Raw genomic sequence first — 21,071 nt, forward strand, 5'->3', positions numbered from 1 at the left:
TTAACCTTCCTTTGGGCGCCCATGAACAGAGACTGAATGAGCAACTGGCAGTGGGTTAGGGATTCAGTGATGGCCAAGCAGCCTTGGGTCTCTCTCAGGAACTTCCAGTCTTACCACCCAGGTTGTTAAAAGTATGTGAAGTCAAGTGAGACAATACTGAGTAGGGAGGAGGAAAGCCGGGTGCGAAGGGGAGGCCTGAGTGTCACTGCCGGGCAGAGGGAAGGGTGAGCTCACTTGTGATCCCCTCGGTCATGATGTCCGTCATCTTACAGCAGGAGGAGAGCATCCTCATGCTCAGCTGATCGACCACCAGCACCTGGAAGCAAGGAGACCAGCTTAGGGCCTTGCACGGCACCTTCCCGAGCCTCTCATCAGTTTACCTTGTCAACGTGAGCCCCGCAAAAGTGAAGGATACAGAGTGTCACTATTTCCTGTGGCCAGAAGCGTGCTGAAATGCGTGCTAGCTTTTCCTCCCACATGCAAACCTCACCTGAGAGTTAAAAGTTTGCTCTCACTGACCTGACTTAATTTTATAAGCTTGAAAGAATTGAACTTTTCATTTTTCATGATAAGCAGAATAATTACTCATAAGAAATGCAAAAAGAAGGGGAAGAAAGGGAACCAAAATAATCGCTAGCACCCACACTCGGAGGAAACTACACTGGGGAGTATTTCTTCAGGGTGTAACTTTTCCTTAAAGGGAGAGTGAGCACTTGTGGCACAGGGACTGTCTGGAAGGCGAGGACTGTTACAACGTAACAAGACATCTGGAAGGTGAGGACTGTTACAATGTAACAGGGCAGCTGCAAGGCCAGGACTGTTACAATGTAACCAGGCCGCACGTCACCTGGGAGTAAAGTGCTTCAGCCCAGACAGGAGGCAGACCCTGCCATGGGGCCTAGAAGCATCACGCCTGCGGTTCCTCGGCTGCCTTCCTAGCCCCTCAGCCCACAGTGGACAGACGCAGTTAAAACATGGCTAGTTCTCTCCTTAAACGGTGCAGACCGAGGTCACAGAGGCCAGGCAGAGTGGCCAGGAGGCCCCTGCTGCAGTATAGGGGCCGGGTTTCACTCTGCGGGGCAGCTGCCTCGAGATCCTACTAAAGCTCCTCTGTCCACAAACACAGGCCCAGAGTTCCCGCCAGATGGCCTCCCGCTCTGGTGCTCACGAGGCCGGGGTGGGGGGAGACTTCAAACCCCTCCTGTGCTAGTCACCTCTGCTGCTCCCGGCCTCTGGGACCGGCTGCAGGGGAACTTGGGGACGGGAACAAACTCTTCAGTGGCACACAGGAGGTTCCCGCGAGGCTGCGTGCGCCCCTGGCCAGTGCAAGGCCAAAACGCCGGCTTCCCGAGCGGAGGACAAGTCGGCAGGTGTCCCACTCCTTGCGTCACCCACTCCAGGAACCAGGGCCACAATCAGCTTGATTGGCTTAAGTACTTGCTTCAGGTACATTATACGTGAAACGCCCAGCGCTGCTCTCAGGGTTCCTCGAACAGACGCAGTGTCTGCCGGGTGGGGACAGACGGGGACACACTCTACGGCTGCCGGAGGGGCGGGAGGGGCCAGAAGGGTCTCATCTCTCTCCCCACAGTGGGCAGAATCCCAGCGCCTGCCTCTGTGTGGGGCCCGGGTGAGATTCTGCTCGAGTTCCACTGGGAACCTGGGGCCTTCAGATCAGCTTCATGACCAAGGGATTTCATAACCGGGATCGGATAACGTGAGAGGCATAAGCAGATTACCTTTTTTTTTTTTTTTAAATTCTTCTGACACAACAAGGTGTTCACCCCGGGCCTCCGCACCTTCCCGCAGCTCCCCCCACCGCACTTTCCGGCTCACCTGGGAGGCCCGACGGGGCTGTTCCACTCACCTTCCACTCGCCCTTCTTTTTCACCTTCTTTATGACGTCGTGCATGATCTCTGGAAGGAGGGCGGAGGGGGGGGAAGGGGAAGGAAGCTTAACGAGATTTCCAGGACTCCCGGCGGCCGCCTCCCGACCAGGTCGCCCCCCCCCAAGGCTCTGCGCGCCCTGTTCAACCAGCCTTGAGACGTTCTATAAATTAGTTCATTAAAACAACAAATCCATTTATGTTGACATAGCATTTTAAAGAAGTAACTGTTTTCTGCAAGAACAAGATTTTTAGCGAGAAGACTGGCATTTCTTTACACCTCTGCAGCTCTCTTTAATGTCCGGCTTCCCAGGGGCAGCTGGAGTGGCCGACCCGCTCCTGCGCTCTGCTGTGATCAGGGAGCATCTGGAAAGCTCCACTGCGCCCTTGTAAAACAGTAAGAGTGGAAGGGGCAGATAACACCCTCTCGGTCTTATTGAGAAGATGGTCTCGACCTCCCGGACTTCCAAACGGGTCCTGGGTTTGAGAACCGCTGCCTTAAACTGAGCGAGGAAAGGCGGTGACAGTGCCTCAGGCCGCAGGAGCCCCCCCAAGCTCCAAAAACAGTTGTGAAGCCTTTCGGACCCTGAGCGTATCTCTCACCCCAAACCAGCGCTTCGGTAGGCCCGTCTCTGTCACTCCCCTCTCTGCACGAGGCAGCCGGCCACACGGGTCCGCGGGAAATGCCACTCTTACCACCCTTTCTGACCCAGCTAGTGAACAGGCCTGCAAGGAGCTAGAGGCTAACAGTTGTCACTGGCAAGCGTGTTTCGAAGGCGCAGGTCACTCTCTGGAGCACAGGGTTCTGGCCCCCGCCTGACTGTCCGCAAGAGTCCGACGCGCCGGAGGCGGGGCCTAACCCGTGCAGGAGCCGTGTTCCTGGCCATAAAAACACACTCGCCGCAGAAAAGTAGGGAGAAAACACCATACACTGCTGTGTACTTAAAAAAATAAAAAACAAAAGTCACTTGTAATCCTGCCAACTTGAAATACTTAACATTTTAGTTATTTCCTACTAGCTTTTCTATACACTTTTATAGTTAAAACCATGCGGTATATATAATTTATATATATATATGTGTGTATATATATATATGTGTGTATGTATATATATATATATATATATATATATATATATACACACACACACATTTTTTTTTAGTTAACAAATTCATTTCCCTAGGTTAATAAAAATGCTTCCTAGGATTTAAAATGCAACCATAATAGTTCATAGTTTCCCAATAGCCATTTAGATTATTTCCCATGTTTCAGTGTACAGAGAAATCGGAAACAAATATATCCAGTAAGAGAGCAGTGGTCAGTAAATTAGGTTACATTTGCACAATGGAACAGTACGTATTCATTAGAAATAATAATACGGGACGCTACATATTCACTCATTCACTCTTTTGTTCAGTAGCATTTGTTGAGTAGCCACTGCTTGCCAGTCATTTAGCTCCTGGCACAAACGACAGGAGGGCACCACGTGGCATCCAGAGGGAAGCAGGGAGGAGACCCGGGTGGGCTTGGAGACCTGGTGGCAGAGGTGAGGGCTTCCTTGCTGGAGATGAGGTCACTGGGCCGAGTGGGGTTACATATGGTGGGTTTGAAGAAAGGGGGTATCGAATATCCTCCTGAAGACTGGGAAAGTGGATTTACTACAGAGGTGTTTTAGCATTTCTGGACAGTTAATATTAAGGGCTAATGTGAGGTTCATGACTATGAATTTAATGTGAAACCACGCAGATCAATTGGGTGATTTTCCCCCCCAAACAATGTTTGGCTGTCCAGGCACAAGCCAGGAAGGAAAGAAGAGTTGGTTTCAACGAGGGTCCGGGTTTCCCCAGGTAAGTCAACAGATGGAGAAGCTGCCCAAAATATATGGCCAAGGGGAGAAAAAGGCATGTTATAACTATTTTTTTAAAAGTATACATACATAGAAAAAATTAGAAAAACTCATACCACAATGTTTTTTTGTGCAGTAAAATTATGATTAATCTTTAATTGCTAATTTGTCTTCCTATGTTCTCAAGCTTTCGGCACTGAGTATGTATTATTTTTTGTAATAGAAAATATGGTCTAAAAATACTGTGTCAGTGAACATCTCTGTGCCCAGGACTTTTCTTCACACAAATTATTGTTAGGAGAGCTCCCAGAGTATGCAGTGAATATGTAGAGTATAAATATTCTGGGCTCATAATAAACTCTTCTGAATTTTTTTCCAAAAGCACAATTTACACCCTGACCAGTATTTTGCATGACTCTCCAAATTACCATACTAACTGGTAAAATAATACCGCGAGGTGTGCTTACTTCAGTCTTTGCTAATGTGTCAGTAGAAAATGGTGTATTTCACTGTCTTTATTTGAATGTATTTTATTACTGGGGATTAACATTTTTTTTCTTTGCTACTACATAGAATTAACTTAAATTCACTGACTTTGAACTCAAGTCTCTTTTTGACAGAGGGAGACCGAGGGAGAATCAGAACCACCAAAACGTGTACCGCGGGTAGCAAAGCCGGGCTAGGCGCGAGGCCTCACCCTCCCTGGCGCCCAGGCGGGCCGAGCTTGGCTGTGCCCGTCGGGGGCAGTCAGCAGCCACCTCTGACGCTCCCCACTCTCCTCACCCAGTCCCGAGGCCTAGGGCCCAGCTGGGTGTTAGGAGGCCGGCGCCTGGGCTACCTCCTCACAAATACGCCCCTGGCCACGGCGTCCTCAGGGAAGTTCTCTTCCTGCGCAAAGAAAGAATAAACCTCGAGGCTGGCCCGGCAGCTGGACTTGTTTCTGTGGCCAAGTCACGTGCGCCTCCGGCCAGAGCACCGCTGCGCCACCCACCCTGCCTACCGAGATGGGACTGGAGGGCCCAGGAGCCGCACCCTCTGGGGAACCAGGACTTTCCTTCTCAACCACACCCCCTGCGCCCCGGGTGACTCCCACACTCTGCAAGTCCCTCCCTCGGCCTGAGAAAAGCCGCAGGTGGCCTAAGGCTGATAGACCAGCTGGAGGCCCAAGGCGCAGGCTCCAGGGACAGCTGCAAACCCCACCCCACCCCCACCTCGTGAAGCCCTGTCCTGACAGCCTTGGCACCCACGCGGCCTCTGCAGTGACACGTACCAGGACACCTGAGCCCAGGGCACGCCAAAACACCAGAAATAGCAGGACTAATACCAGAGGAACCTGAAGCTTGAGGGAAATGTGAGCACCACCAAAGTCCTCAAAACCAAGGGGGATTCAAATACTCTCCGCTCCGGGGCCCCCGAGCGCCACGCTGCCCTGAGCAGGTCCCCGGCTGGGAGGAGAGCCCCCCGTCTGCTGGACTCGGGTCACGCTGCTCTCCTCTGACCCGCCCAGAGCAGAGACTTTCCAGGGTTATCCGGCTCGACAGGGACCGTTCTTCTACAAGGCACCCTCCCGAATGAAGCCCAGTGGTGTGAGAGCGAACGCTGGTTACTCAGGCACGGGCCATCCCCACCGCTCAGGATTAAGAAAACACGCCAAGGGAAGCACTAGCATTAGACAGACTCGGGGAAAATCCAGGCTCAGGCATTTGCTGGCTATGTGACCTTAGGAAAGTTTAACATGTTTCAAACTTCCATGTTCTCAGCAGCAAAATTTAAAATGAGAATACTCTAATGACCTGTTGTGAAGATTAATGAGATAAAGTGCCTAGTACAGTGCCTGGCACATACAAGGCGCTCAACAAAAGGCACTGATTACAATACCACTGTAAAAATGTGGTTCCTACAGAAAATTATAACACATCACTTCCACCAATCAAAAATTTCCGTATAATGTCAAAACCCTATTAAAAGGAAATCCATAGTAAAAATACAGCTTTAAAATAATCACAAAAATATTTAAAAGCAAACTCCGGGTATTTCATCAAAAACTTTAAAACTTCTCTGACCCACAATACACGTGTGAATACATTTTGGAATAATGGTACCGATGCACCAACGTACATAAACCTTAAATGTAAATATAAAGTTGAACATGAGAATCCTTATTCCCTGCTGAGGGCACAGGGTGACACCTCTGTTTATTTAGGAACAGATGTGTTAATGTTGAATCACAGGCAGGTGCCCAGAGAAAGTAAAACATTTCATGTCACAACCTGGCACACAGGACTATATTTTTAATTTGCTTCACTTTGTTCTGAAAATTCACTAAGACAAGAAAACAAAATGCGGTATAATAGTGGTAAGAAAGAAATCACGGGAATCAAGTGAAAAACTATTAGAAACATTGAAACATTTAGAGAGGTGGCAGATACAAAATAACTATAAAAAGACCAAGGGGACTTTGACCTGGCAACAGTAACCGGTTTCTAGGCAGACGCTCACTGCTGTCCCGGTACCCGGCTGGGATCCTGGGACCCGCCCTGTCGATTCTCGGGCCCCTGGTCATTCTGCTCTGGAGCCACAAGAAGCCTGTCCCCTTTTTCCTGACAGCACTTCAGGTATCTGAAGATGGCAACCAAGTCTCTGAAGGCCTTGCTCTGGGCTGGAGATTCGCCTTGCTAAACAGATGCATTTTTTCCGGATGGAGTAAGGTAACACTAACCAAGACCGGAGGAAATGGCTCAAATACTTGAAAACAAGCCTTCCAAGCACTCAAGATCCTTCCCTTAGAAATACCCATTTATACAAAAACTATTGGTACTCTAACTACAAACCACGTTCACATTGATGTTTCTCTCTCTGAAAATCAATAAAAATGTATCCTCAGGTGAGAATTTAAAAAAAAAAGGGGGGGCATCTGTAATATTTTCAACAATAAAGATAAATTTTAAAAAAAGAAACACATTCCAAAAAGTTTTAAAAAAATCTGCGTGGGTGTCCCCATCTGTAAAATGGGAATGACCACGAGCGCCTCACAGAGTAAGTGTGAGCATTAGACGGGTTAAGCCGCGGAGAGCACTCGGTTCCGAGCCAGAATGGCGCTCACTGCGCCGCTGGCCGCCACCACCTATTTCAGAGGGTGTCTGACCTTCCTAAAAGGGAAGAACCCGTGATTTACAGTTGGCTTCCTCTGCTCCTCTGCGGAGTCTATGCGATGTCTCCTGTTTTCCAGTTTGTTTCTCTGCACACGGTGGTTTACTGAACACTCGCTGTGGGCAGGCGCCCTTCCAGGCCACGCCGACCAGGCCCAACAGGCCACCTGCTCTCGGCTTAGCCCTGCTGTGGAGGGACAGCCAGCGACACAGGACACAAACAAGCTCGCTCTAGGGAGCAACCGCTCGCCGGAAATTTACAAGGCGAATGAACAGGGGTGTCGTGGGAGCTCGGGAGAGGCCATCTGAGGAGGCGGCGAAGAGGAACAACCCTGTGAAGATCTGGGGGAAGTTTTCCAGGTACAGGAGGAGCAGATGCCCAGTCCCCACATGGGGACCAACAACAGGACAGGCTGGGGCCCAGCGAGCTCAGGCTGAGGGAGGGCTCTGCAGCCACTCGCCCGCTCTGCTCCTTGCACGGGGCTCCGCTCATTCACCCTCAGACACACAGCGCCTCCCCCTCCCGCCCATCGCTGGCATCGGCGCCAAATAGTGACTTAGCAAATGCCTGCGGCGTGACCGGCCCCGGTGGGGACTGAGCGGTTCCGTTCCCGGTGGCCTCCGGCTGGTGCGCGATTCCTCCCGGCTGCTCCGGGAGGCCGGCCCACAGCCCCTTCCAGCTGCCCCTCTCCCGCCACCCCAGGATTCAGCGTCCCCAGTGCAAAGATCACTGCTTGGAAAAAGTCCCCGAGACTCTCCTGGAGACGCTGGGCAGAGATCTTTCTTCTCTTACAGGACCCACCCCGCGAGGGGATGAGCCAGAGGACCTAGAAATGGTTTCCCTCAGCTCTCAGCCCCATTCAGCGACAAGCGCGGTCCTCTGCGAACGTGGACGCCAGCGCTCAGGCCCTGCTTCTGCCACCTTAGCGCTTTTCCACACACTAATTTGGTAACCCGCGTCTAACTGAGATATCGCAACCTTGGCCAAAATTCTTTAAAAAGTTCCTATGAAAGAAAATGATTAGGTTACCAACAGTCAACAGTTCAGCTACAATAAGAATAAAAGTTGCCAACAACAGAAGTTGCATCTAACATTTATTGAAGGCTTGCTCCGGGGAACACACGGATACATTTTTACATGTATCGTCTCCCTTAGAGCTCAGGGCAGCCCTGCCAGAGAAGGTATGCTAACCACCCCCTTCGCAACAGGAAAGGAAGGCCCAGGAAGTAACAATGAAATGCACAGAAATACATGAACCATACGGAGAATAAAAAAAACAGTATAAAGCAATTTCTTGACCTCAAGGACCTTGCAGTCCGGCTGGAGAAACAAGAGATTATACCTGCGGCAGAGAGTAAAAGGTCATCAAGGCCCTCCGGCTGCAGTGGGAACGCAAAACGGGCCGCTGCTCTGGAAACAGCCCGGCAGTTCCCCAGACGGCTAAGCGGAGAGTTGCCGAGAGAGTCACCAGTTCCTCTCCTAGGTGTCTCCCTGAGAGGGGTGAAAACGCGTGTCCACCCAAAAACCTGTACACGTGTTCACAGCAGCGTGATTCACAACAGCCAGAGCGTGGAGCCCCAAAGGCCCACCGACTGACGGGTAGCTGAAGTATTTCCACACGATGAAATACTATTCAGTCGTACAAAGGAATGAAGCACTTATACGAGCTACAATATGACCTTAAAACATGCGAAGCCAAAGAAGCCAGTCGCAAAGGCCCACATGCTGTGTGGTTCCATTTACATGAAATGTCCGGACCAGGCAACTCCACAGAGGCAGAGAGCAGATTAGTAGTTGCCTAGGGCTGGGGGGTGGGGGGGCAGTTGGGGGTGATGTCAAAAGAGTACAGAGCTTCTTTGGGGGGTAATGAGAGCACTCTAAAATTATGATAGTGGATGCACAATTATGTGAATATACTAAAAACCATAAGGTTGCATGCTTTAAACGGGCGGATGGTATGGCGTGTGATTCGTATCGCGAGAAAGCTGTGTTTGTTTTTTTTATAAAGTCACCAGAGAATTTTAGACCAAAACTTCAAACTCAAAAAACAAATGCAGTTTTGCTTAATATGAAACTGTTTCATAGTGTCTTCATGAAGGCAAGGCACCCTTGCTTACCCCCGTAAAATATCAGTTGTCTAAAATTATAATTTCCTATAAACTTGAATCTAAATTGTACTTTATGGAAGTAAGAGAGACCAAAATAGAGACCCCACATTGTTGGCCACGGGGCAAGAACCGGGCACCACTCCCTGTAACTGCTGAATGACGACTGGTAAACCTGAGAACGTTCCTGTAGGTTTACTTTTCGGGTGGCGGGGGTGGGAGAGAAGGCAGGGGGCCCACTGCTTGGAGGGGACACGAGCCTTAGACTGCCCAGACATGGGCGAAGGAAGACTCGATGCCACTGCCCCTGAAGCGCACCCAGAGACGGCATACGACTCAAAAGTCCAATGTCACCCATCCAGCCTTGGGCTGCGGCCGGGCTCTGAGGGGAGTGCTCGGTGATAAATAACCACCTGACACCCGAGAAACCGAATCCCGACCTCGGGCCCGCGAAGGTGCGGGACAGAGTTACAGAAACGACTGTTCACTTTCTCTTTCACAGGAAAGCCTCGCTTTCCCCATCCTGCTTCATCAGGTTTAGAGCCAAAAGGCGAAGGCGCTTGAAAGCCTAAAGCAAAGCCTCGTGGACCGTGGAAGCCGATTAGAAAGGAAATTTCAGACTGGGGGCAAAGAGAGATCAGAAACAGGACTTCCCAGCTGCACCGTCGCAGCAGCTCGGCTCCTCCGAAGGTTGCCCACAACGTGTTCCTTGGAGAAAAGAACCTGTGAACTTACCAACTATACGCAAATGGAAACATCAGCCAAAAAGGAAAACCAAACGCTTCACTGTCTTCTTAAAATTACTAGTGCATAGTAGTAAATACTATTTAGTTATATTACTATTTTGAAACAAAGAGACCAGACAAAGACAAAAAATGCTGGATGGCAACTCATCTTCCAGGACAGAAAGCACTGTGACTGCAAATAAGACTTTTTTCCCAAAAGGACTCACTGACGAGGCCATTTTCATACCAGATAGTGATGCCATCACGCAGGCATTTAGATTCACTACAGGTCAGACCCACGGCCTCACGCGGCCCCCAGCACAGAGCTCAGCTGCTCGTGGCCCGCCCGGCCGGCAGCCCGCGCCCGTTTCGCGGCAGGACGCCTGTCCTCCTAGCGCACGGTGACTACCGTCACTCCACCTTGGACTGCAGGGACCAGGAGTCAGGACCCATCTGGGCCTTGGCAGGAACCCAGGCTGCGCCAGGACCTTAAATTAGTAGATGTGGCATCTAACGGCTCCAAATCACATTTCTGGAGTTAAATGTGAGTTTCCCTAAGGACTAAAGGGTGAGGGAAATGACACTTTGGAAAGAGGGGGAAAGAGTGGACTGTTTCACACAATCCCAGAGACCCAGAGCGGACAGGGGACATAAGGTCAGTGGTTCCCAATAGGGGGTGATCTTAGACACAGACAGACAGACAGACACACACACACACACGGCCACTCTCAGCAATGTCTGGAGACAGTTCTGACCGTCACAACTGGAGGGTGCTATGGGCATCTATTAGGGAGGGGCCAGGGACGCTGCGACACCCCCGACGATCACAGGCTCAAAATGTCAACAGCCCCGAAGCTGAGAAACCCCGGCCTCAGCAATTTATAAAGCAACTGAGCCCGAGATCAAGTGACTTGTCCATGCCAGTGGTGGGAGGAATCCTCTTATTTTGAAACCCAAGTTTCCGATCAGCCCAATCTGTTCTGCTCTAAGATTTAACCTGCTTCAGGGCTGAGATATTAAAAGACGTCTCGTCTCGCACAGCACGACAAGACCCCAGGCTCGCGCGCCCTCTGGATCCTTCCCCAGAGCCCGCGTGGAGGCGCCAGGCTGACCCGGCAAAGCGGGGGAGCGGCCACGAGGCTCCCATGAGGCGCCCCCGGCCCCACACACGCCCCAACACACGCGGAGGCCTAAGAAACGGGCCCTCGCAGGACCCTCACGGGCGCGCAGAGCCGGGGTTGTCTCCCGCTTGCCAGGAGCGCCTGCTCCGCAGCTCTTGCGGGTGGTCAGCTCCGCCACGCGATCGCCTCTTGTTCCCATTTCCGTGGCCTCGCTGCCCGTTGCCCGCTTCCTTCTGGTTTTTCACGTCACCTCACGTGTGGGCTCCCGGCTCCTGGCTTTTCTGTCTGGGAGTGACTTAAGGAGAAATTCTTCACCTGAGCCCCGGCGCCACGTTCCGGCCCTTTCCCTTGTCCGAGTGCCCGTGTAGACAGCTTCCGTCTCTGCTTAAATCGCCCAGACCAGCGGCAACTCTCTCCGGCCACCACCCGTGTGACCGCGTGCAGGTGGCCTCCTCTGCGGGGCACTATTTGAACGCTGCCCTCAGAATAGGTGTTGGGATCATGGTTTTGCTCAGCTTTCAGCTGGGGGATGGGTGGGTGGTGGAGAACTGACCGCTGAAGTCGGTCTCTCCGAATTGTATAATTTAGTAGAAAGTTCTCTGCTCCACGGGGGAGGTGTGCTGGGGCCCAGGAGGGGAACCCATCAGAAAATGACCTTGGGCCTCACTTGATTTCCGGCTTCACAGCGAGCTGGTGAGCCCATTCGGAATGAGATTCCTGGATTTGGGGTGCCCCAAATATTTTTTAACCCGTCTCCGTTTAGTCAGACTTTCGTTTGCTGCCCAATTAGCCTCCAGCTCCGGCAGGCTGTTTCCACTCTCCTATCAGCGGGAAGGGAAAAATGTGGCCAAAAGAGCCAGTCATTCCGCTACGTTAAGAAGCCAGGGTGTGGTGGTCCCCAGCCTCTGGCTGGCAGCCACTCCCCTCCTTCCTTCCTGGAACACAGTTCTTACCAACGATAGAGCCTTACAGTTCTGAGTGTGCGGTCTTTTCTGGAACAGATGTGTGGTAGCTGCCTTAGCAGGCCCAGGAAAGGGGATCCGGCTGACGTGGAGTCCTAAGCCGGGGCGGGGAACACGAAAACCGAAGTGTCCACAGAAGAATCCTCAACAGTTTCGGGAACTGGCACCACCAAGTGCCTCTGGGACTTAAAAGAATGGGAGGGGCACAGGCATGCTGGTAGGAAGGTGTCGAGGAGCAGCTACATGCTAGGTCCACGCTACACCTCCCTTCCCTGGGCGACGGTCCCTCCAACACGCGGAACACTCGCAATTTCCTCTCGAGCGAGCGCAGGCGGCAGAGCCAGGCCCTGAAGGCGGCCGGGCCAGGCCGTCCGGCCTCAGCTACAGCCTGAAAGGCCTTGTTACTCTAACTTGAACTTCAAAGTTCCTTAAAGGGTAAATAGGGGTGAGAAGAAGGGGGGGCCAGAGGAGGAAGGGGAAGGGGGGGACAGACTGTGCCATGCAACCCACGGAGCCAAGTTCAAGGTAACCCCACCCCAGGTTATCTGAGGGAAAGGGAAAGGGAAAGCTCTCAGCGGCCACATAACTGCCCCATCTTAAAATCCCAGAGAAGCACTTTTACTCAAAACACGGCGAGGCCTGCAGAGTGAGTGGCTTTTCGGTTGAGGGCTCTGCCTCCTGCCGAAAGCCCAGCGTGGGTGGAGGGAGGCTCCTGCTCAGCTCCCGGGCGGTACTTTCCTCAAATCCCTGGCAACTCGTTCCAGCGCTATCGATGCGTCCAGAGGCCGGGGAAGGCCTCTCGACCCCTCGCCCGGCTCCACCGATGCTCACGAAGATGGGTGAAGAGAAACCGAGAGAACAGGACCAACGGGCTGGCTTCGCCCCGTCTGGGGGGCCCCCCCCGAAAGCCGTCGGGGCCCAGAGTCCCGCCTCCTTGCCCCTCCCTGCCACACAGAGGCAGCTTAGTTCCTGCTGCCGTGGAAGGAAGTTCAGGAGGGTCATCACCTGGAAAGCCCTGGGTTCATCTAGGCCAAGCGTAAGCAGCTTTCCGCCCTCACACCTGTGCCAGCCCGGGTAGCCTATACTCGTCACTGGGAACCTACACCGGCAGGCACACGAAAACAACGCCGTCTGTCCCGGCAGCCACGGAGAAGGGAAGACCTGCCGAAGAGCGCGCAGGAGACGCTGCATAAATACTGGTCAAGTGAAGGAAGACTTGGTCCCAGAGCCCTCCGGACACCAGCCGCGACACATGGACCTGCCTTTCTCTGACACTCAGAAGTCCTCCAAACAAGGAGTGACTGCTGGAGACAGACTCACATCCCCATCTTCACAGCCAGGCTCCAGCGATCTTTTAAAAATGTGTTTGTTTTCCTCTACTTTTCTGCATCTCTAATTTCCCCCCCCAAGAATAAAATAGGCTTTCCTAGTGTGATAAATACTTAACATTGCATTCACTTCCTGCAAGGTCAGCTCTCAGGCCAAATAATTAGTAGGCCTTTAAGGTGAAATATCAGTGGTATACAAAAAAAGAAAGGAAGGAAGGAATATTGGAAATCTGCCTGTGAGAGCTTGCAATTTGAGCTATCAGTAGTTATTCTTGCTCTGGAGCCCCAGAGACATATATTAAGATCAGACCAGGGTACATGAACATAAATTACTTTGTTTTAACCAATGCAAACCTTCCCAAAGGGCATGAGGGTAGACAATGGCTGGCTCTTGTCTAGCGATCATTAGATTACGTGTCTATCAAAAGTATGAGTGATTCATTTCCTAGGTTCTTCTAATGATTTATTCAGTAACCTTTCGAAAGTAAACTAAGCTCTGTAATCATATCTGTAAAATGATGATAACCCCTTGTAGTGACTCCTTGTTTTCCAAGCAATGTTTTTGTATATTACTTAATGTGAGCCTTAAAAAAATTCTCCGATGCTGGGATTAGACTCCTAAATTTAAAAAGCAGCTAAATAGCATGTCCAGGTCACCCAGCCTCTAAGCATTAAAGCTGGGACTGTTAGCTGGATGTCTGGCTTTTGTCCAGAACTTTTTCCAACACCCAACACTGATTCTTGCTGATTAAAAAAAATTTTTTTAACTAAGCATGGGGGTGGAAATGTAAGTAAAACTCATACTTGTGAAATTGAAATGAAGTCCTAGATACCTCACCCTGTCTAGCTCCACCCTGCACAGCAGCAAGTGACAGAGGCAATCAAATAAGAGGAGCCAGTTGGGAGCGCTCCAAGCACTTCCCCTAAAGACAACCACAGGACTAGAGTTCAAAATTTATGGCTGTGGCCCGGCCGGGTGTGGCTCAGCAGCTGAGCATGGACCTAGGATCCAGGAGATCACTGTTCCGTTCCCGGTCGGGGCACATGCCCGGGCTGTGGCTCAGTCCCCAGTTGGAGGTGTGCAGGAGGCAGCCGATCAGTGACGACCCTCTCATCATCGATGTTTCTCTCTTCCTTTCCCTTCCTCTCTCTGAGATCAATAAAAATATATATTAAAAAAAAAAATGTATGGCTGTGGAGTTGCCAGTGGTAACTATAAAATCTGGCCTGACTACTCCACTAAAGAAAAGATACTGCATTAGCTGCCAAATACCTGTTTGTCTAAGAGGTGCTGTGTGCCAAAAAAAAGCCAGAGGGAAAATCTTAAAATGCACGTTCAATAAGCCCTCTTTGGACCCTGTGGCAGATATATGCTCTCTTACATCTGATGGTTGACACATGAATGATACCTGAGTTCCAAACCACCTCATTTTAAACTACGTATCACCCCATAAGAGTAACATCTAGTTCAGTACAAAGAAAGACTATTATTTAGAAATAAATGGTGAGAGTAATGCATATTTAAAACTACTGCGGGGGGGATATAACCTCTGATATTCAACCAAGGCTGTACTACTCAGCCTTAGATGTTGTTGTTGTTTTTAAAATATATCTTTATTGATTTCAGAGAGAGGAAGGGAGAGGGAGAGAGAGAGAAACATTAATGATGAGAGTCATTGATCGGCTGCAGCCCACAACCCGGGCATGTGCCCTGACTGGGAATCGAACCCCGATCTCCTGGATCCTTGGTCGATGCTCAACCGCTGAGCCAGGCCCGGCTGGGCTAGATGTTTTGATTAGATGAAAAAAATTAAGAAAGCATTCAAAATTAAATTAAGAACACACATCCACAACATAGATGGAAGAAACGGCTTTTTTAAAAAAAGACAATTAAAATAGACAAGTCTCTAGCAAGTATTTTTATAAAAATAAAAAACAGAGCCCCCTTATTTTGGATCTAAGAACCATGATTTTCATATTGCAATACAGCAAAGAAACTAAAACATTAAGAGCAAATGTGTTAAGTACCAACAATAAAGAAATAAAGATAAAAAAAGTAAATTTGTTAAAATGCCAATTCTCCTGAAACTGATCTACAGATTCAACACAATTCCAATAAAAATCCCAGGAAGATTTTAAAAACAGAAACTGGTAAGCTGATTCCATAATTTCCATGGAAAAGCAAATGAATCAAAAGAACCAAAACAATTTTGAAAACACACACACAAAAAAAACAAAGTTAGAAGACTCACGCCACCTGGTTTCCAGTCTTACCCTAAAGCTACAGTAACTGAGACAGGGTGGGTATTGGCGAAGGCATCCATACAGATCAATGCAAGAGAACAGGGAGTCCAGAAATAGACCCAGCTGGTTTGCAACAAAGAACAAAGACAATTCAATGGGGAAAATGATAGTCTTTTCAACAAATGGTGCTGGAACAACTGGGCATTCACTTACCAAAAAAAATTCCTACACACGCAAACATGAACCTTGATCATAACTCACATGATATGCCTCTCAAAACTCAGCCGTCCATATCTAGGGGTTTAAAAAAAGCATTTCCCATCTACAGTTGGGAATCCCCAGAGGCGGAGGGCCGACAGCAGGCACTGCTCCACGCCATTTCATTTGCAAGGGTCTTGAGCATCCACCGCATGGTGAAGGTGCTGGATCCAATCTCCAGTGGATACCTAGAGACAACTGAATTTTCTGGAGAGTCTGTTACGGCTCAGTTGGTCGGGTATCATCCCATGTACTGAAAGGTTGCCAGTTTGATTGCCGGTCAGGACACGTGGCGGGGGGGGGGGGGGGGGGTCGCTGCTTGATCCCTGGTTGGGGGGGGTGCAGGAGACAGCCAATTGATGTTTCGATATTTTGCTCTCAGGTTGATGTTTCTCCCTCTTTCTCTCCCTTCCTCTCTCTAAAAGTCAATTAAAAATCTTTAAAAATTCTATGCACATTTCAACTACTTGGGGTGGGCCCTGCATTATTCAGGGTCAACTGTAGTAACAACGATGCTGGTAGGGATATAAAATGGCATACCCACTTTGGGAAACAATTTGACAATTTCTTATAAAGTCAAACACTTGTCCTACGAGCCATTCATCTCACTCCTAGGTATTTACATAGCCAAGTGATATGTTCACACCAAAACCCGTGCAAGTGCTCACGGAAACATGAAAGAAGCATTTGCAATTGCTCCAAAGTGCAAATAATGCAAAAGTCCTTCAGCTGGGGAACGGAGAAGCAAACTGTGGTGCACTCACGAACAGCAGTCAGCAACGAGGGGACCAACGACAGATACGGGCAACACGGGTGACTCTCACATGCACTATGCCTGGTTGAAGAGGTCCTATGTAAAAAGCTACATGCTATGTGGTTCTCTTGGTATGACACTCTGGAAAAGGCAAAACTATAGGGACAGTAAACAGCTCAGTGTTTGCCAGGGGCTGGGGCTGGGGGTGGGAGGAGGGGTTCGCCAGAAAGGGGAACAAAGGGAATTCTGAGGGTGTGATGACACCGTTCTGTATTTTGATTACGGGGGTGGTTATGAGACTGACTGTAATGGCTGAAATGTGAAGAACTGTTCAGTGAAAGGGGTGAATTTTACTGTGTGTAAAGTATACCTTAATTTTAAAAATGGGAAAAATGCAACATGTTCTTAATATAGTTCAAAATATACTTGCTGTTTCTTAAAAAAAAAGAAGTATAAGAAATGAATGAAGACTGTTTCTACCGAGGTGTCCTCTCAACTTGTGCCACATCCTATGAGTCACGGCCCCGTCTGGAAGAGGTATGTATTTGATGTACAAACGGAAACTACATTCTTTTCCAAAAGAATGGGATTCTGACAGGCGAACACGAGGGGAAATTGCCGACAGCGAGGATACAAGGAGAGCAGACAGTGGTTTTGTAATCCGCGCCTCTCTGTAACACCCGGCAAACTTCAGGGAGCAGGAATAAACTGCATTATACAACATGGATTTACATAACCGAAACATTAACATAAAATAGATTTTAAAATGCCACAAAAGGTGAAATTGTCCTCTCTCTTACAGTCTCTTTGTAGAGAACAGAAAACAACATGTATTGGGGGGGGGGTGTAAATAAATTAGTAGGACTGGGAACAGAAATTGGGTGAGATTACAAACCGCCCATATGTTCTTCAGGTCCATTCCTCCATTTCCCAGCACATCTGCACCTCTTATCTGAGACCCTGCTTTCTCCCCTCAAATTCTGGCCCCACAGGAGAGAGCTAGTCTGCCTCTTCTCAAAATCCTCTAACACTTTTACTGACCCTCTTTGTGGATCTTTTCATAGTGATAATATTTACTGAATTTATTGTATGCCAAGAACTATGCTAAATGCTATACCTGCACCACATCATTTAATACTATAGAACCCCTCGATGTAGGTGCTATTATTACCCATTTTGTAGATGAAGAAATTGAGGCACAAAAAGGTTCCATTATTTGCAAAAGTCACACAGCTAATAGGTGGCGGATCAGAATTTTACCCCAGGTAGTCTTGTTTCCAGAGCCCATTCTCTCAACCGCTACACATAAGATTAAGTCATTCATTCAGAATTTGCTGAGTAGCGAGCACTAGCTCACAACACTACAGACAGACATAAGAATAAGACAAGGTCCTACTCTCCCCTGAGAACTCCCGGTCCAGTCGGGCAAGACCGACCCAAAGCAGCACAGTACACTGCGTATACCCTACGTGTGCTGGGAAGTGCAGGAAAACCTGGGGCAGGGAAGGCATCTCAGAATTCACCCAGTATGAGAGTGTCCCATGTTTTAGTGGCTCTTCATTCCCCTATAATTCCTAACAGGCTCTGAACAGACATTTGTTGAATGAACTGAAGTTGACCCGTCTCCTCTGCTTTGGTTGGGCCTGTACCTACTGCCGTTCTGACACTCAACTCACAAACATGTGACAAGAAACCAAAGCCACCCTGACTTTGCTCTCCACCGTTTCCTTCCTTCCTGCCAGTCAGTATTCATTGACTGCCACTATGGGCGGCCACCTGTCTTGGCACAGGATACAGCCGGGAACATGTCAGATGGAGGCCCTGCTCTGCTGGAAGCAACATGCCAGTGGATGAAACAATCAAACGTATACAAACAAAGAAAAAAACACTGAACGGGACCATTTCAGGTAATTTTAAGTGCTATGAAGAAAATCAATGGGGAAACGTGATAAACCGAGACAATGAGTTGTTAATTTAGATTGGGAGGACCAGGCTTGAAGGTGACATTTAAACTGGCGCATTTTGGTTTAATAAAACCTTTACTTCACTTTTATTTTTAGAGGAAAAAGGCGAAGCTAGAAACCCCGTCCAAATTTAGGAGCCAGAATTAACCTGCGTTGTTGACAAAGGGTTGCAATAATATTTCCTTCCGAAATGTATACGTAACTCGATTGTTAAAGGATGTCATTCGTATAGGGGAAAGTTATTCCTTTAACAACTGAGTTAGGTATACACATTCCGCAATTACATGTAAAACTGGTTTGGTTTTATTTTCATAAAAAGTGGATTTGCTTTATTTCAGAAAAGAAATTCTGGCCATGTTACACACTGATTTATTTTTACGTCTTTGCGGGCATCTAAAAAAATGAGGGGGGGGAAGGACTACGGAGCCATCTGCATGGACAAGGCCCAGGCAAGTGGCAAGGATGCAAAAGCCTGGTTTCTAGAACACTTATGGATTTTGTTTTGAAAACATTTGAAAGAATGTAATAACATTCCCATTCTTCCCGTTCCGTATCCTGAATTCCGTAACACTTTATAAAGGGCGTTGGAAGTAAACGGTACATGTAGAATAATGAAAGAAGTTACTTTTGTTACTATGTTGCAAGGAACTGGACACCAGGTTTTGAAAATTAATTACCACTGATTTTGGCAAGTCATTTAACTGCTCTGGGCCTCCATCCCTCCCGTCCCCCGGTTAAAATGAGGATGTTTACATGACGGGGTCCTATGGGTGCTTTCAGCCCTGAGCACCTTGATTCTCCTTAGAAAACAGAAGGCTCACTGTATGTGATTCAGAACCTTCACTGCATGGGGAAGGCGGGTGTTGTGGTGGGCACTTAAAAAAAAATACCTCATTCAGGGTTCAGTTTTAACAATGTTCTTCTGATGTAGCGGCGATATTTCCTATACATCACAAAAAGAATGGGAGAAAACGAACAAAACAAGAGTAAGGATGCTCAAAAGGAACGCTACACAGCCCAAAACCTTGGGTCGCCAAAGGAGAGGGGAGAATTGGTGCTGTAGGGAGAATCATTGGAGAGGAAGCTAATTTCCACCATTTTTATTCTATTTCCTTTCTTGTCCTCTCCTCCAGAGAAAAGCCGTTTTCAGTTTCTCTTAATTCCAAAAGAGGTAGCAAAAGCCACGGCAATCCTTACACATTTTTTGTTCAGAGAAACAGCCAAAATATTGAAGAGGCTGCTCGTCTGCACGTCCCCGATCTTGGCCCCGAGGGCTCCGTTTTGCAAACGTCGGCAGCGCCCGCGGTCCCCCGCGGCAGCCGGCCTCCCCACCATCCATTTTTTAAAATCCACTGACGTGGGGCCCGTCGTCCAGGCCCATCAACAACCATTTCCTCCCGGAACGTGCCGCCGGGCCCGGGCCAGTCGCGCAAACAGGGAGGCTGCGGACTGCGGCGCGGGCAGGGCAGGGCCACTCCTCCCGTCGCGCGCTCCGCTCCTCCCGTCACCGGGTGGCTCCGAGGGGTTCGGGACCCTGCAGTGATCCCGCCCTGGAAACCGGGACCCCGCGGGGGAGAGGGGCGGCCTCAGCCCGGCAGAGCCAAGCCTCCGGGAAACTGGCTTCTGCCCAGCGGCCGGGAGCGGCCCGGGCTGGGCGCGCGGAGCTCCCAGGTGGGTCTGCAGCCGGGGCGCGCGCTCCGGCTCCCCGGGCGGGAGGGGGGAGGGGGGAGGGGGAGGGGAGGGGAGAGGGAGGAGGGGGAGGGGACGATGGCCGGGATTTCGCTCGTCACGATTCACGAAGGAGGGTGGGAAGGAGGGAGGGACTGGAGAGAGAAAAACGAGTGGGACCAGGGGGCTTCGGGAATAAAGAGAGCAAGGAAGGGGAGTAGGGAAATGGGGGGAAGGTGATGGAGGGAGGAATGGGACGCAGGGGAGGGTGATGAGGTGCAGGAGGGGAGGGTAATGAACAGCAGAGGGTAAAGGCGAGGTGAGCCGGGAGGGATGGGGTGCAGGGGTGAAGGGGAGGGAAAAGGAATGGAGTGCAGGCGGAATGGCGTGAAGAGGACAGAAATGGGGGTGAAGCGGGAGAGATGGGGCGAAGGGGTGAAGGGGGTGGAGGCCAGAGAGGGATGCGGCTGAAGGGGAGGGACGGGAGAAGGGAGAGGGGAGGGGTGGGGTGGGGGGGAAGGGTGTGGAATTCGGGATGGGGACCGGGGAGCGGGGGAAGGAGGGGAGCGGACGCGGGCTGCGGGAGGCCGCGGGACTTCCCTCGGAGGGCGGCGCCGGAATAACGGAGCCTTCCCGGCCCCGAGCCCCGGCCGGGCGGGGCGCGCTGCCACCGGGGCCCGGGCGCAGTGGGCAGGTACGGCGCGCGCTCCTCCCGGCAGCCGCGGCCCCGCCTGCGGAGGAGACCCCGCGGCACTTACTCTCTCCGACCACGGCTTTGAGGCCGATGGGGGCCATCGTGCTGCGCGAGTCTTCGGGCTCCGAGCCTCCTCGCGCGACGCCCGCGCACACCGCCGCCTCCCCCGATCGGCGCGCACCGCCGGCTGCAGCCCGCCGCTCCTCAGCCGCTCCGGGGACCGACTGACGCGCGGACTCCGCGCGGGGGCGCCGCACCGGCCAGAACGAGGCTGCCGACCCGCAGGCGTGAGCGCGCGGGGGCGGGGGCGGGGCCGGGCGGGGGCGGGGCCTCTCGCCAGCCGTGACGTCACCGCGCGCCTCCGCC

General features: G+C 50.6%; 1 protein-coding gene across 4 annotated transcripts in view; it reads right to left on the reverse strand.

Annotated features, from left to right (window-relative positions):
• STXBP1 (syntaxin binding protein 1) overlaps nt 1–21,005 on the reverse strand; it is a 49,046-nt gene extending 28,041 nt beyond the window's left edge. For 2 of the 4 annotated variants that reach the window (XM_081151447.1, XM_081151446.1), the window contains exons 1-3: nt 20,770–20,980; nt 1,868–1,917; nt 235–316 (exon numbers count right to left, since the gene is read on the reverse strand). In XM_081151447.1, the coding sequence (XP_081007573.1) occupies nt 235–316; nt 1,868–1,917; nt 20,770–20,806 (169 nt within the window). In that variant the 5' untranslated portion in view covers nt 20,807–20,980. Of the gene's footprint in view, nt 1–234; nt 317–1,867; nt 1,918–20,769 lie in introns of all 4 variants that reach the window. The other 2 variants (XM_081151445.1, XM_081151448.1) reach the window with 2 other exon arrangements.
• Nucleotides 21,006–21,071: the final 66 nt, after the last annotated feature.

This window comes from Miniopterus schreibersii, assembly GCF_964146895.1.
Source record: "Miniopterus schreibersii genome assembly, chromosome: 11".
Taxonomy (NCBI): Eukaryota; Metazoa; Chordata; class Mammalia; order Chiroptera; family Miniopteridae; genus Miniopterus; species Miniopterus schreibersii.